This window comes from Panthera pardus, unplaced genomic scaffold (assembly GCF_024362965.1).
Source record: "Panthera pardus isolate Hobbes unplaced genomic scaffold, ASM2436296v1 HiC_scaffold_12, whole genome shotgun sequence".
In the NCBI taxonomy this organism is placed as follows: Eukaryota; Metazoa; Chordata; class Mammalia; order Carnivora; family Felidae; genus Panthera; species Panthera pardus.
This window is the reverse complement of record NW_026526677.1, coordinates 55911931-55926652: the sequence shown is the minus strand read 5'-3', so window position 1 is coordinate 55926652 and position 14722 is coordinate 55911931. Positions and strand designations below refer to the sequence as shown.

The following is a 14722-nucleotide window of genomic DNA, read 5'->3' as shown; positions in this document are numbered from 1 at the left end:
TGTTTTCAAGCAGAAGATTCCCTTTATCAAATGAAATCTCAAGCAGAATCCCAACATGTAAGACAGAGCAGAAATACCCTGATCTGATCGAAGTGGGGGGTTCAAAGATCACAGCCTGTCGTCTTCTCTGAGGGATCTCCACAGAAACTTGGCACTCTGTGAAACAGCTCTAACCCCAGCATGTCTGAATGGAAGAGTAAAGAAAGGGCTCAGAGAGGTAAGTCTCCCAAGGACATACCAGTAAACCCAGGTCCCCCGTGTCCCAGGTGTTGCAACAGGCCTTTTCCTCCACTGCCTCCCTCTTTCAGCCAAATAACACTGGAGCTACTGACAAGTGCCTGAGTTGGAGGACGTTTTTACATGACACAGGTGACTTCGCACCTGCTCAACTGCTCAAATCGTTTATTGTTAAACCAAACTGACCATCCTCTCAGGACTGCTGGGGCCTGAGAACCTCAGAGTGCATTCTGCTTGATCCGGACCTTCTTGGGCTTGATGTTCATGCGCTTCCACACTTCAGCTGTGGTGCGGTCTGCCTTGGTGACCCCGCTGAAGTCGAATGTGGTGATACGGGGCAGGGTGCACAGCACATATTGCCTGTGGGGAAGACTCAGGCTGGGGGCCAGCCCTGCACCAGAACCTCTTTCCCCCTCCACCAGTTGCCACTATCTCCCCTAATTGCAAGGAATGGAGGAACTTAAGTATAATTTGGGGGATGACAGAGTTTCTCCTGATAGGCAAGAAATGCCTAAAGGTCTCTACTCCTTTCCCTGTCCCAGCATGGCAGAATAATGGTGTTGGACTTCTTATCTTCCCACCTCCTTTCCCCCTCAGAGGAGCCCAGCCCAGGGGCAGGGCGCTCACCTATACCCCTTCTCTTCCTCTATGGGGTTCCCATGGAGTGTCAGGCTCCGGAGTCGAGGGAGGACAGCCAGCTTGTTCACTTCTCCCAGGCGCTGGATGCTGTTGCCATGGAGATAGAGGACACTGAGGTTGAAGAAAGTTGTCAGGACCTGTTGAGGGAAGGAAACCGAAAGCCAGAATGGACAGGGTCCTGGATCTGTGCTCAGGACTGGCTTGTGGGCAGAGAAGGAAGAGTTTGAGAAACAACTTGATTTCCAGTCTATGCCATTCCGCTGCAGCCACTGCAGACGACTCCAACCTACTTTTCATTTAGCTTTGAAGGGCTAACACACATTGACACAGAGCTATGATCTAAGGTGCAGGAGATATGATCCTGGTTCCTAGCATAGCCACTGACTTGCCAGGTGCCTGGGCTCTCCTGCCTCTCCTTGAGCCTTAGCTGGCCCTACACTGAAGGCCTTTTCAGCTTTAGTGATTTAAGATTCTTTCACAACAGGGGACAGGGGTACAGAACATCATGCTAGGTACAAAAGAGAAGCTTTCAAATAGTAGTTAAATTGGGATCTCTACACCTGGGGAATAGTTACCAAGTCATTCTCTAGCTGCTTTCCCTCTGATAGGGATCCTGGACAAGACAGGGCCAGTTCTGTTTATTTCTTTTTTTTTTTTTTTTTTTATAACATTTATTTATTTTTGAGACAGAGAGAGACAGAGCATGAGCAGGGGAGGGTCAGAGAGAGAGGGAGACACAGAATCCGAAACAGGCTCCAGGCTCTGAGCTGTCAGCCCAGAGCCCGATGCGGGGCTCGAACTCACGGACCGCGAGATCATGACCTGAGCCGAAGTCGGACGCCCAACCAACTGAGCCACCCAGGCACCCCCAGTTCTGTTTATTTCTTAAAATTTGAGTGTGAGTTCATGGAAGATCAGTGCTGCAGTCTAGCTATTTCTTCCACAAAATAACTCAGCACAAGGCACAGGGGGTGCCAGATAACAAGAGCTGTGATTTTAGTGCAGCCTGCTATGTTCCAGTTGTTTTTCATAATTCTCATTTAATCCTTACAAAACCTTTATGATGCTGGCATATGCTCTCCATTTTTTCAGACAGGGATGCTGACATTTTGAAAGGTTGGGTGTCTTGCTCAAAATCACACAGTAAGATCTAGGATTTGAACCTACATCTCTCTGAGCCCACAGCCATGTACTTTGTACCGTACCACACTGCCTCATTACTTCTTTGATAATATGTGGGAAGTAGAGAAGCTGGGAGCTAGAAAAGGTGGGATCAGGCCCATCCTGATTGGACTCTCAGGGCTGGGTACTCACAGGGTCAATTGAAGTCAGGTCGTTGAAGGATAGATCGATCCAGGCCAAGTTCTCTGGATGCTCCAGAAGCAGTGAAACCACATGGCTGAAATCTTTCAGGTCATTGAGGACATTGTTGTTCAGCCACAGGGACTGGGTCAGTGACTTCCCTGACTTTGAGTGCCTTAGTGGTCGTAGCCCTGTTCTTGGCTCCTCGCTTGTCAGATCTGTGGGGACAAAGTAAGACTTGGGTTATCATCTTTGCTTTTCTGTCTTAGCATTGGGAAGGGACAGAGCTGGGCGGATTTACAGCCTAAGCTATAGCTGGAGGGGCTGGCAGGACCATAGCTCCATGCTTGAGTCTAGTATGACTCTACCAATGGTCAGTCCAGGACCCTGTCCCATAGACCCCAGGAATCCAAATAAGCTTGGACTGAGGGTCAAAGACTTCCCATCCCAAACTCTTGGTTTGGGTCACATGGTCCCCTCATGTCTATCATATCATTGGGTCCTTTGTGTACCACCCCTGTTTGAGGGGTTGAGGGAGGCAAAATCACTCTTAATTTTGTGGAAGTTAAGAACCCAGAATTGTCAGGCTTGAACCGAGATGACAGCACAAAATCTAGACTTATCCGCTGGTGGAGCCCATAGCATTCACTAAAGTACAACACATTCTGATGTCCTCTTTCTCGCGTTAATATTGAGCAACTGTGTATGTGCCAGATACTGGATATATAGCAGTAAACAAAATGAGAGATGGTCTATGCCAAACTCTGTATGAGTAACAGGGCAGGGATGAAGCAGTTGTTTGTGCCTTGGAGGAGCTCATACCAGCAAGATGAAAACAACATCAATGTTGTTGGCAATGTTGGCAATGTAACAGCAACAGAACTATGAAGTGAGGCTCCTAACATAATCTGGGAACTTAGGGAAGTTGAAACCTGCGATGGAACTCAGTGAATCAGGAGACATTAACCAAGTAAAGGGTGGAAAGGGTGAGAATAGCATGACAGGAGAAGAGGCATGAGGTGTGGAACAGTGTGTATATATGGGCATGTGCTGCACAAGGTGGGCAAGGAGGAAAAAGACAAGGAGCTTTGAATGCCAGGCTGAGTGTTTTGGACTTTATCCTGTGGGCAATGGGAAGCCAGTGGAGGGTTTAAGCAAATGAGGTGATTCAAATCTTTCAATGTAGAAGATCTTTTTTTTTTTTTAAGTTTATTTTTGAGAGAGAGTGAACACATGCAAATGGGGAGGGGCAGAGAGAGAGAGAGAGAGAGGGAGAGAGAATCCCAAGGAGGCTCCACACTGTCAGTGGGAAGCCCAATGCAGGGCTTGAACCCAGGAACCATAGATCATGACCTGAGCCAAAGTTGGATGCTTTACCAACTGAGCCACCCAGGAGCCCCTCATTCTTTTTTTTTTTTTTTTTAATTTATTTATTTTGAGAGAGAGATACTATGTGAGATACTACTAAAGAGAGGGAGGGAGAGAGTGAGAATCCCAAGCAGACTCTGCATTGTCAGTGCACAGTCGGGTGTGGGGCTTGAACTCATGAACTGTAAGATAGGGATCCTAGATAAGATATTTTATTTCTTAAAATTTGAGCCTGTGTTCATGAAAAATCAGTGCTGTAGTTTAGCTACCTCTTCCACAAAAGAACTCAGTACAAGGCACAGTTGGTGCCTGATAACAAGAGCTATGATTTTAGTGAGCCGAAGTCAAGAGTCGGACGCTTAACTGAGCCACCCAGGTGCCCTACAAAAAGATCATTCTGAAGCTTTAGTGTGGAGTATGGATTAAAGGGAGTGGATGGGACTGAGGACCGATGTGGCTCTTTCAGTCATCCAGACAAGAGATGAAGTGGAACAGAAAATCAGCATGACTTGATGATTGATTGGATGTTAAGAGTAGAAGAATAATCAAGGGTAGTGCCCAGTTTCTTGTTTGTGTGAATGATAAGGAATTAGAAAGACAGAAACTGGGGTTGGAAGGCTTGGCCTTGGTGTGTGTCTGAGGTTCCTGTAGCACAAAAAGGTGGAGAAGCCAAGTAAGCAGCTGAATATGAAAGCCTGATGCTCAGGAAAGAGATGAGAATCATTAGCATAGAAGGTGTACAAGTTAGAGAAATAGATGAGATTCCACACGAGTGAGGGTAGAGAGAAGGGACAAGGAGGAAGGGGAGTCTATTAAATAGTTATGAATAATCGGAGGGAGAACCTCGAGAAGATAATTTTACAGATGCTTGGGGAATCCATAGTTTATAAGCGGGAGTTTCGGGAGATAAGGTCTGAAAACTAATTTCGGCAACTCAGAAGCTCCTTGTGACCTTGGTGAGGACTATTTCAATGAAATGACGAGGGCCTGGGGACAGAAGCTAGATTGGACTGAGTTCAAGGGTGAAGGGACGGTTCAGGAAATCTAAGCAGGTAGTGTAAACAACACCCTCAGAAAGTTTGGTTAAGGAGGAGAGAGAACAGGGAACACAGTAATTTTACAATCCATCTGTATAGGCCCCCATTCACGTTTTGACAAATGAGGTCAAAGAAAGGATGGGCCCTGCCCAAATTCATGGTGGCAGAGCCAGAACCAGATACCAGCTATGGCTGAGGTGACTACATTTTTCCTGTTCTCCCTAAGCCCTTCATTACTTGTCAAAACCTGCCTCAGGGGAAGTAAGTATTTAGGGTTTGCTGAGCCTGGCCAGCTGTTGTCACTCCCCTCAACTCTCACTGGACATGCTTCCTCCCTTCCCATCCCCTCCTCCCAGTGTTAACTTCCTCTCCTCCTCTGCTGCACATCCAGCAGCATCCACCAGATGGCTCTCTGCCTTAATGCTGGAGTGAGCAGGAAGTTGGGGGGAGGTGGCAGAAGGGCACTGGAGCAGAGTGCTCCAGCTCATGAATAAACTCCTTATCCTGTCCCCTCCCCACCACCATATCCCAAGAACCCCCAATGAAATGACACAGCTGAATAAAAGGGTTAAAATAAACCCATATGGATTAGCATCCAGTCTGATGAGGCAGCAGCTTGAGGAATGCCACCAAGCATGGGCTGATCTCTAGCTCAGAATTAGCCACTAGCAGGACTGTGCTGCCTAAAACGTGAGGCTCCTATTGGGGCTGCTGGTATCAAGGGTGGAATGGGGTATCCCGCTGCTACATACTTCTGTTCCCTTAGACTCCACCAGGGTAGTGCACTGCTTGAGGATCTGTTGAAGCTGCCTTGTTCAGAGTAGGCCAAGGCAGGTCTGGAAAACAGATCACAAATATCAGTGCCCAAAGAACTGTGGAGTGTTCAGCCCCAGGAAGACTGGGGAAAATGTGATCCTGTCTTCATATCTCTGAAAGATTGCTGTGCACCTTTTCCACGTGTCCCTAGAGGGTGGGAGCTAGTTTGATGATAACTTCTTTGCATCATTCCTCACCTCATAATGGGAGGGGTTGGTAAGTGGGTGTCATAGGGGACTCCCTTACCACTGTAGGTTCACGAGCGAGCAGAAGTTAGAGGACTTTGGGTTGGATGTGGTCTAAAGTCCCTGCCATTTCAGAGTCTATAATCCATCTATCGATTACTTCAAGCAAATAGTTTATCAAGTACTCCTAAACTCTTTCCACAAGTTCTGTGGAACCAGAGGGCCTTTGGGGCTTGGATGCACCTGTCTTTTTCTCCTCCTTACAACACACAGCAAGGAGCACAATGCCTGGCATGTGTGTATACACATGTGCTTACTAAATAGGTGCTCAGTAAATATTAGTGATTCAATGAAAGGGCATCTGTACAGATCATGGTTTGTGCTGTGTGGTTATTCTTGGTTGTAGTAGATTGTCCCCTTATTCTGAGGGTTCCGTAGAGGACAAAGCTATTCCCCACTCAGCTATTCCCTTATTTGTCACCTCAGCTATCTTGTACATGACCATTACAGCTCAAACCCTTGTGAAACACAGACTATATCAATTAAGAGTGATACAGTGCCCAATAAAGATCATGGTAGGTGAGTGTATGTCCATGACAGAACATGAGTTACCACTGTGTCTGGTGGGAGCCCAGTAGTGCCCTAAACACAAGCCAAGGCTAGTACCTCCTGGATAACTATTTGCCTTTTTTCTGAGCTTAAAATTAGTCACCAATTGCCTATGTGAGAAAACCAAAGCCAGATACTGGGGCTAGGATATGTGGGTGCCAGCATGTATTCTGTGAGGGCAGATGGTAAAGTCTAGGGACAGCAGAATTCCCTTGGGAAGAAGCATATTCTCCTGAGAATATGATTCTCTCTCTCTCTCTCTCTCTCTCTCTCTGTCTCTCTCTCTCTTTCTGTCCCTTCCTGAAGAGTATGAGCCACCTATTTACAAGGACATTGAATAACAAAATGGGAATGAGCATGGGCAGTGCTGAAACCTGAAATAAGTGTGGGTGATGATTGAATAAACTTGGATATGACTGGAATGAATATAAGATATTTGTCAATAAATATTTAAACTGGAAACATGCCCATTGTTAATAACGAGACCTTGCATGTTTTACCAGTGATCAGAATAGGCTTGTGTCCTTAGAGGAGAGAGGGTTCTGCTTGTGTTTTCATTAGTCTTTTCGTCTCTTCAGGTAAAAACAGGAGAATAAAACCATTGGCTGATAGACTGGTTTCCCAATTTTCTTCCACCTGACTTTACTGTTGTAGGCTGGCTTCTTTCAAAGAGGATCAATTATCCCTCCCACTCCTACCACCTCTTCCTACCACCTCCCTACCCCTACTCCTCCCCAAAACAACAAAATTGCAAGCATACAGGAATTTAGGCTTTTAAGTAGAAGACTGGTTTCTCCCTGGGGACCATACCCAGCCTGTTGCTATGGTGAGTGGAGTGCTGTACTCTGTGGGCTGACCTTGGATCATATGGATGCTTCGGAAGGAGTAGTCAAGAGGGGGCTCTTGCACTGAAGTGTTCATATAGTCCTCTTTGCTCATAGCTCAGGCCATCGTTTGTCAGGTGTAAGCACTGGCCCTGGGAGTCCGGGTTCAGCCTGGGAGGACAGAGAAGGACGGGTGTTGCAGGTACAAGGGGCATAGGCCTTCTGGTATCCCCATAGCCTTCCACCCTTCCTTTCTATCCTCTACCACTCAAGGCTTGCCTGGCTGCATTTCTATTTTAAGATATTAAGCATGGTTCCTTGCATTTGTAGGGCACCTTCCTACTTCTCAGAGAACTTTTACATCCCTTAGAGCTCATTGATAATTGTAACACCCATTTCTCTTTCTACACAAAGAAACTGAGACCCCAGGATGAAAGCACTTGCCGAAAGTTAAGCCAATGAGTCAGTGTGGACTGCAATCATAGCCTCCTGCATCCTACTCTGAGCCCCGCTTTGTGCTACTCCATAGTAGTTACCATGGAGGCTGTCTTGGTACCTACACTCTGGTGACATCAACTGGGCTATTCTATTGCTTAACAAACTCCTGAGCACCTGCATTGGATCAGGTGTCTGACAGCCCTTTGCAATCTGACCAGCTGGGGACTTGTTACCTCTGCTCAGCTTGTCTGTCAGCCCCATTTCCTTTCCATAGACCCTATGTCTGTCAGCCCCATTTCCTTTCAATAGACTCTATTTTCAGCCACATCCCGAATACAGTCATATGTATATAAACACATACACATAAAACCAGAGTCTACTTCAGTCACTCACCTGTCACTGATGCCTGAAACTCCACCATTAGGGATTCATTCCTTTGGGTTCAGGGATTGTTCCCTGTTAAAATGGAAATACCCCTTGAGAGGGGTGAACACAGTGTTATCAGTCATTTACAATGTGGTGTGAATTGTTTTATTAGATCCTTTCCAATTCCAATGAACTCAAACAGAGAAATTTTCAAGAGACTGGAGAGAGCCATGAGAATACTACTCACCTGGGAAGAAGAGAGCTGAACACACTTTATACCAAGGGGGTTTGAATGTGACACATACAAACAAAAGACAAATAGACCAACAAGTGCACATCCCAGTCAGCCTCCCCTTCCTCATTGCTTCCACTGCCATCATCGCCTTTGCAGTTACTATACTTCATCTGCTTTCCAGAAGGATTTGAGGTAGTTTACAACAATACATGCATAAAACGGGATGATTTACGGAACAGAGCTGTTCAACTGAAATATAATGAACACTGCAAATGCAGGCCACATACATAATTTTTTTCAAGTGTATAGTTTAAAATTTTCTAGTAGCCATGAAAAGTCAAGAGAAACAGATGAAGCTTAATCTATTTAATCCAATATATCCAAAATATTCAACATATAATTGATATTAATAATTGAGACATTTTACACTTAACATAGCACATCCTGGTGTGGACATGCTACCTGTCAAGTGCTCAACAGCCACGGATGACTAGTGGCAAATGGAAACATGGAAGAGAAAGGTTAGAAGGCAAATTAAAGAAGAAAGGAGAGAGATGTATCTAACAATTAGGAAACGGCCTATGTTATCTCTGAAATTCCTGGCAGCCAAAGTAAAAAGGGAAACCTTAGGATATGGAGTTATCATTTGATTCAAAGAAGCAAACAGGTTTTACGCAGAAAATGAAATCTGTGCATTCTCTTAAAATGAAATTTCCCTTAAAAACCATGGACTTGATAGCTTATAATTCAACTTAATACAGTTCAAGTAAATTCCTTTTTTTGGTGATTTCACATGTGTAGAAGAATGGAAACTGAATGATGTCTTCCTCTCAAAAAGCAGCAGTCTCAACTGAGCTTCGTGGAAGTGCCACCTTGAGTCACTTCACAGCTGAATTCTCTTGTTAAATTGGAACTGGCCTGGTGGGCACAGACTGTTGATTAGGGAGACCAGAATCTTTTAGGTATCAAATCAACAGACAGACAGCAAAGAACACATGTTTTTCCAGACACAGGAACCTGGCTTGTGTTCTCACTGAGACAGAGAAGCCCATTCCACTTGAGCACCTACAACAGGTTCGATGCCTTTGAGAGATTGGATAATTTTCTCAAAGTCCTGGGTTGGGACCCCAGAGTTCTGCACTACTGGACGTGGATTTTAGCTTAGAATATTTAAGGGCAGAATTTTGTCATTAGTTTCCTTGACCATTGAGAACCTCACTCAGAATTTTGTGTTGCACCAGCTCCTGATGCATTTTTCTGGATGCGTTAGTATTAAACATGGGGCCCCAAGTAGTTAGGTAAATTGCCAGGTGGAGAGGGTTATTACTCTTCTCCATTTAAATAGTAGCCCAGGCTGTGAGCTGGCACTAAATTTTGTTCATCATCTGACACAGAACCTGGCTTACAACAGGCGCTCGAGAAATATTTGTGGGAGGAATGAATGAGAAACTGCCAAATACAAGGATTTCTGTTTTGGGAGTGTTGATGCTAAGCTGTTCTTTCTAACAATTGGCTCCCAGGTTCAGCTATTTCAGTCCACACCTCATTCACAGTAAGAAAGTCGATTCAATTCTGCCAACATTTGTGGAATGGCTGCTGCCCTGTACCTGACCAGAAGGAATGAAGCCAAGATAGTAAATAACAGAACCCTGTCTGTCATGGGCACAGAAAAGCCTGCTAGGATTCCATCGATTGTGGCAAACCAGCCCACATCAAGTTCTAAGAAATAGCTGCCTATTTAGTGAATGTTAATCATGTTTCAGTTCCCAAGCCTAGTGTACCCTCTGATGAAGCCTGTCTTTCCAGAAAAAAATTGATCAATGTGTCCTATAGATTGATTCCCTTGATTGTTCCTATTCATGGTCTTCCTTGTATCTGTCCTTTTTGCCCTGTAACTCTGTAGTTCTATCCACTTTCATGCTGGGCTCAGCCATATGACTTGCCTTGACCAATGGGATGTTGGTAGATATGAAACTAACAGAAGCTTAAAGAGAGGGCATGCCCTCTTGCTCTTTACCTGTGCCAAGAGAAAATGGCTAGCCTACTGGAGGGATGTGAGAAACGTGCAGGTGAGATACATGCAGAGAGCTAGTGTTCCCACCTGAGGCCATCCTAGACTAGCCAATAGCCAGCTTATACCAAGTCAAGTTCAGGATAGTCACACAACCCACAGGTGCCTGCAGACACATTAATGAGCTGAGCCAAGACCAGAAGAAACATAGCTGACTGAAAGACTTGGAAGCAATAATAAATGTGTATTGTTTTAAGCTATATGTTTTAAAGTATGGTTTTGGATAGTTTGCCATACAGCAATAGCTAACTGATACATACCTGTATTATACTTTGAACAAAATTTTATCGCAGCCTGTTTCCTCATCTGTAAAATGGAGACAAACCTATTTTGAGTGCTGTTTTATGTCCTGCAGCAGGTGCTTAATACATTGAAGCAGTTGTATTCTCTGTACATTTCTTTATAAACTACTTCCTATTCCTTCCTTGTAAGCTCAAGGGCAGGGACAGAAATCAGACTTCTTTCTCTCTTCCCACCATTACTCTGCACTGAGCCTAGCAAAGAATGGGTATTCACTAAAGGCTTGATGAACAAATGGATAATGGAAAAATGAAGGAAGAAATGAATTGCGTCTTCAGGTGTCACATGGTAAATCTGGCTGCTGGGTAGGTATACCCAAACTGACAAAAACCTGAGGCTGCCTTGCTCACTTCGGTGGCTGCGTTTTTGGAGTCTGTCTTTCCCAGCTGCTATTCTGCCTCATAACCAGTCAGATCACAGTGCCTTCCTCATTTATCCAGGTTAACTTGACAAATGACAGTTTTAGAGGAATACTTGTCTTGTTTTGGAATTTTTCTCTTCCAAACTAGAAATATCTTTTATCTTTAATTTTAAAAGTTAACATGATAGCTGAATAAAGTCAAACAACATAGAGAAGTACATCAAGTAGAAACTAAAAGTCTATGATTTGATGCATACTGATTTGATGCATACTCATTTTATACTGAAATATGGTTGTCCTTGTAGTGTTAGCTAACAATGTATTTTTTTCTCTTTAAATTATTGTAGACTCTATGGGTGCCTGGGTGGCTCAGTCTGTTAAGCATCTGACTCTTGGTTCCAGCTCAAGTCATGATCTCATGCTTCATGAAATTGAGTCCTGCATTGGGCTCTGCACTGACAGCGTGGAGCCTACTTGGGATATTCTCTCTCTCTCTCTCTCTCTCTCTCCCCCCCACTCTCTCTCTTTCAAAATAAATAAGCTTAAAAAATGTTGTAGACTCTCACCCTTTTAATAACTGTAGAGTATTTCACAGAATTTGTGTGTATCCTACTTTATTTACTTAATTTAACTTTAACCAATCCTAGGTTGATGGAAATTTGTTTTCAGTTTCTGGAAATTACAACAATTGGAGTTTGATTTGTTGATAGCCTATTCCTTCCCTCTCAGGTAAGTAGCAATACAATGGCATAAGAAGCTTTGGGAATAATCAGATGAGATCTGATAAGAGACTAAATGGCCTGGCCTAGAGAGGGTTTCTGGTCATGGACTACAGGTGGAAGAAAAGTCAAAGAATGGCATGAAAAGTCTACCACATACTCTAGTGGGAGGTTATACTTCCAGGTGCCATAGGGAAGTCCAAGATTCAACCTAGCTCCTGCCTACCTCTCTACTGCCATCGCTTCTCCTCATCTCTAATTCTGCAGCCCAGCTAATACACCTACTTGAATTAAGTTCCTTGCACCTGCCACTGGGTTGCCACACATCTACCTTCCTCTGCTTGGAATACAGTTTCTCTCTCCTTTTGCCTTGCTACTTCTTTATGGCTCAGTTCAGGTATCACCTTTTGAGCCTGTATATACGCCCCAATCTGGATGTGGAACTTCTCTTCTGGACTCGTATACTTACTGCCATGGTAGCACTCCTAAGATTATCTGTTTACCATCTGTATGTCCATAAACTCCACCAGGGCAGGAACCATGTTTTTCTCATGTGCCAAAGTGGTGGCAAGTAGTAGGTGCTTAATCAATATGTAAAAATCATAACAACGATGGGTCGCCTGGGTGGCTTAGTCGGTTAAGCATCTGGCTCTTGATTTTGGCTCAGGACATGATCTCACAGTTCATGGGTTTGCACCCCTCATAGGGCTCTGCACTGATAGCATGAAGCCTGCTTGGAATTCTTTCTCTCCCTCTCTCTCTCTGTCCCTCCCCTGTGCATGGATGTGCGCTCTCTCTAAATAATAAACACTTAAAAAAATTGCAGGGCACCTGGGTGGCTCAGTTGGTTAAGCATCTGACTTCATCTCAGGTCATGATCTCATGGTCTGTTAGTTTGAGCTTCACATCGGGCTCTCTGCTGTCAGCACAGAGCCCATTTCAGATCCTCTGTTTCTTCCCTTCTCTGCCCCTCCTCCACTCATTCTCTCTCTTCTCTCAAAAACAAGCATTTAAAAAAATTTAAAAAAATGCAACAGTAATAATACTATAACGGAGAGGGACATGAGCTTGTATAATTGAAGGATTTGACCCTGGTCTGAGCAGTCAGAGAAGACCTTCCAAAGAAGTGATTGAGAAAACTGAAGGATAAGTATAAATTATAGCAGGGAGAAAAGATGAACATTCCAGGCAGAAAAAACAGCATGTGCAAAAGCTCTATGGTGAAAGATTACCTGGAAATCAACGTTGAAGACCTCAAAGAATGCTATATAACTAGAGAGGAGAAAGGGAAGGATATATATTAGACTGGGGGCTGGAGACGTAGACAGGAGCCTGGCTGAGATGTTGCTTGATGCTAAGACCAATAGGAAGGCACAGGTATATTTTTAAATGGGGCTGGGGGGAGTGAACAAAATCACATTTGTGGTTTGAAGGACTACTCTGGCTGCAGCATGCAAAATGGCTGGGAAGGAAGGCAGGAAGGATGTGATGGTAGCTAGGACCAGAGAGAAGTCCTATTTAAGAAGTAAAGCTGACAGAACTTTGAGATGGATGCGAAATAGAAGTTGTATTAAGGATAACTCTTGGGTTTTTGGCTTCCATAATGTTGGACAGAGGTGAGAACATGGTAAGAAATCCAGGCTTGGAGTACATAGAGATGATCAGTTGCAGATGTGTTGAGTTTGGATTGTCTGTGAGATACACGAAGATGTTGGAAGAAGCAATTGGCTAGACAGACCTGGAGCTTAGAGATGAGTGCTGGGCTGGGGGCACATACTTGTGTACATCTGTGTACAGGTGGTGAATGAGGTGGATTAGAATACCAAAGAGAATACGGCAGTGTGAAGTGGGCCTAGAACCAAGCCTGGAGGGACTGTAAGATAGTAAGTGGACCAGCCACCTAGAAGCCAGCCAGAAGCCAGCTATTCATGGCAGCATCAGATGTGGATGTTGCATTAGCCAGATAATTTCCTGTTTAGTTTTGTTAAATCTGTTTGATTCCCATTGTCTTCCATCTTTCTAGTTCCTTTTCCCCATTTAAGCTCTCAAGGAAGATTTGGACTCATTCTGCCTGAAGTGTAAATACCCCAATGTAGGCCATAAAGGCTTCTTTTCTCTGAGGCAGTTCAATCTACTCCAGCTGGAAGTTGGAGAACTGGGGATCTATCTAGTCTTAGCTGTCACTGACTTGTGTGGCCTCAGGCAAGTTACTGCTCCTCTTTGGGTTTCAGTTTTCCAATCTGTAAAATGGGAATAAATATCCTTGACTCACAAAATTCAAAAGAGACTGGATGTGAAAGTGCTGGTAAGTTGCCGAAGGTAATCCATCATGAAGACTGTAAAAGGAATGAAACTCTAACAGTAGAGCTCCGAGAAACAGACCATAGTGGAGGTAAAGAGAGAAGAGATAATTTAGGGACAGGACCCCCCCCCCCCCCATGACTTTGTGTGGGAAGATGCTGCTGACTCAGAAGGAGGCTGTATTCTAGGATTTTCCTGCTTGTAAGGAAAGAGACACTTCAAGCCTCATACAGCTCCAGTATTAGGGCCTGTAGTTTACTCATGTCCTGAAGAGGTCTCAGTTCATCAAAGGAAAAATCAACCCATTTTCTGAGGGCGTTTCAGATCTCCCAGTGTCAGGGATTTGAAGCATTCGTATTGGGGAGCGGGGACCCAGGTTTGTGATGGGGGATGTTCTTAAGCGCCCCCAAATCTGTAAATCTGTATGGGTATGTATCTCGGCGCCCTTTCCTCCCCTCCCCGCTCCAGTCTATTCCATATGGACGTTGTGTCTTGTTTGTTGTTAAAGGGGTAAAGGGTGTGTGCGGGGGTATCTCAGGTCCCCGAGAAAGGAAATTCCTTAATCTTTCTGTGTGTTCCTCTCCTCTCTATAGAGAGCGAATTGTTCCTTTGAGTGAATTTCCTGTTTTCCCGCCCGACTCACCCGCTGTTGCTTTCCCTCCAGCTCGGCGTCCCACTACCCCTTGCTTACTCAGCCCAACTCCATAGTAACTACCTTCGCCACCGCGACTCGGCTAAGCGCCGAAAGTGCTTCCTGATGCCTACCGGGAGTTGTAGTTCGCCGGGGGGCGGGCCTCCGAAGCCGCGGGCGGTGCTGGGATTTGTGGTTTTCTTTGCTTTCAAGTCGCGGCCGGCTTCCGGAAGTAGTGACACCGCTTCTCTCTTCCCAGTGGTCTTCACACTTCCTTTTCCCG

General features: G+C 44.9%; 1 protein-coding gene across 6 annotated transcripts; it reads right to left on the bottom strand.

Annotated features, from left to right (window-relative positions):
• Positions 1-385: 385 nt before the first annotated feature.
• LRRC51 (leucine rich repeat containing 51) lies at positions 386-14683 on the bottom strand. 6 transcript variants are annotated; one of them, XM_019449681.2, is made up of 7 exons: positions 14452-14535; positions 10388-10433; positions 7849-7931; positions 7051-7188; positions 2191-2396; positions 865-1013; positions 386-597 (listed from the first exon to the last, which is right to left on the bottom strand). In XM_019449681.2, the coding sequence occupies exons 4-7, from the start codon at positions 7130-7132 to the stop codon at positions 456-458; spliced, it is 579 nt and encodes a 192-aa protein (XP_019305226.1). In that variant the 5' UTR covers positions 7133-7188; positions 7849-7931; positions 10388-10433; positions 14452-14535; the 3' UTR covers positions 386-455. The 6 variants fall into 6 exon arrangements, with proteins under 6 accessions (XP_019305226.1, XP_019305223.1, XP_019305229.1 ...); XM_019449678.2 differs by lacking the exon at positions 10388-10433 and having other exon boundaries at positions 14452-14559; XM_019449684.2 differs by lacking the exon at positions 10388-10433 and having other exon boundaries at positions 7849-7911; positions 14452-14558.
• Positions 14684-14722: the final 39 nt, after the last annotated feature.

Excerpts from the sequence above, each read along its gene's own strand:
- LRRC51 (XM_019449686.2), bottom strand. The coding sequence starts at position 7,132 with ATGAGCAAAGAGGACTATATGAACACTTCAGTGCAAGAGCCCCCTCTT. Across the intron at positions 2,397-7,050 it reads AAGCATCCATATGATCCAAG|ATCTGACAAGCGAGGAGCCA; the intron begins GTCAGCCCACAG and ends TTGTCCCCACAG. Across the intron at positions 598-864 it reads GAGGAAGAGAAGGGGTATAG|GCAATATGTGCTGTGCACCC; the intron begins GTGAGCGCCCTG and ends TCTTCCCCACAG.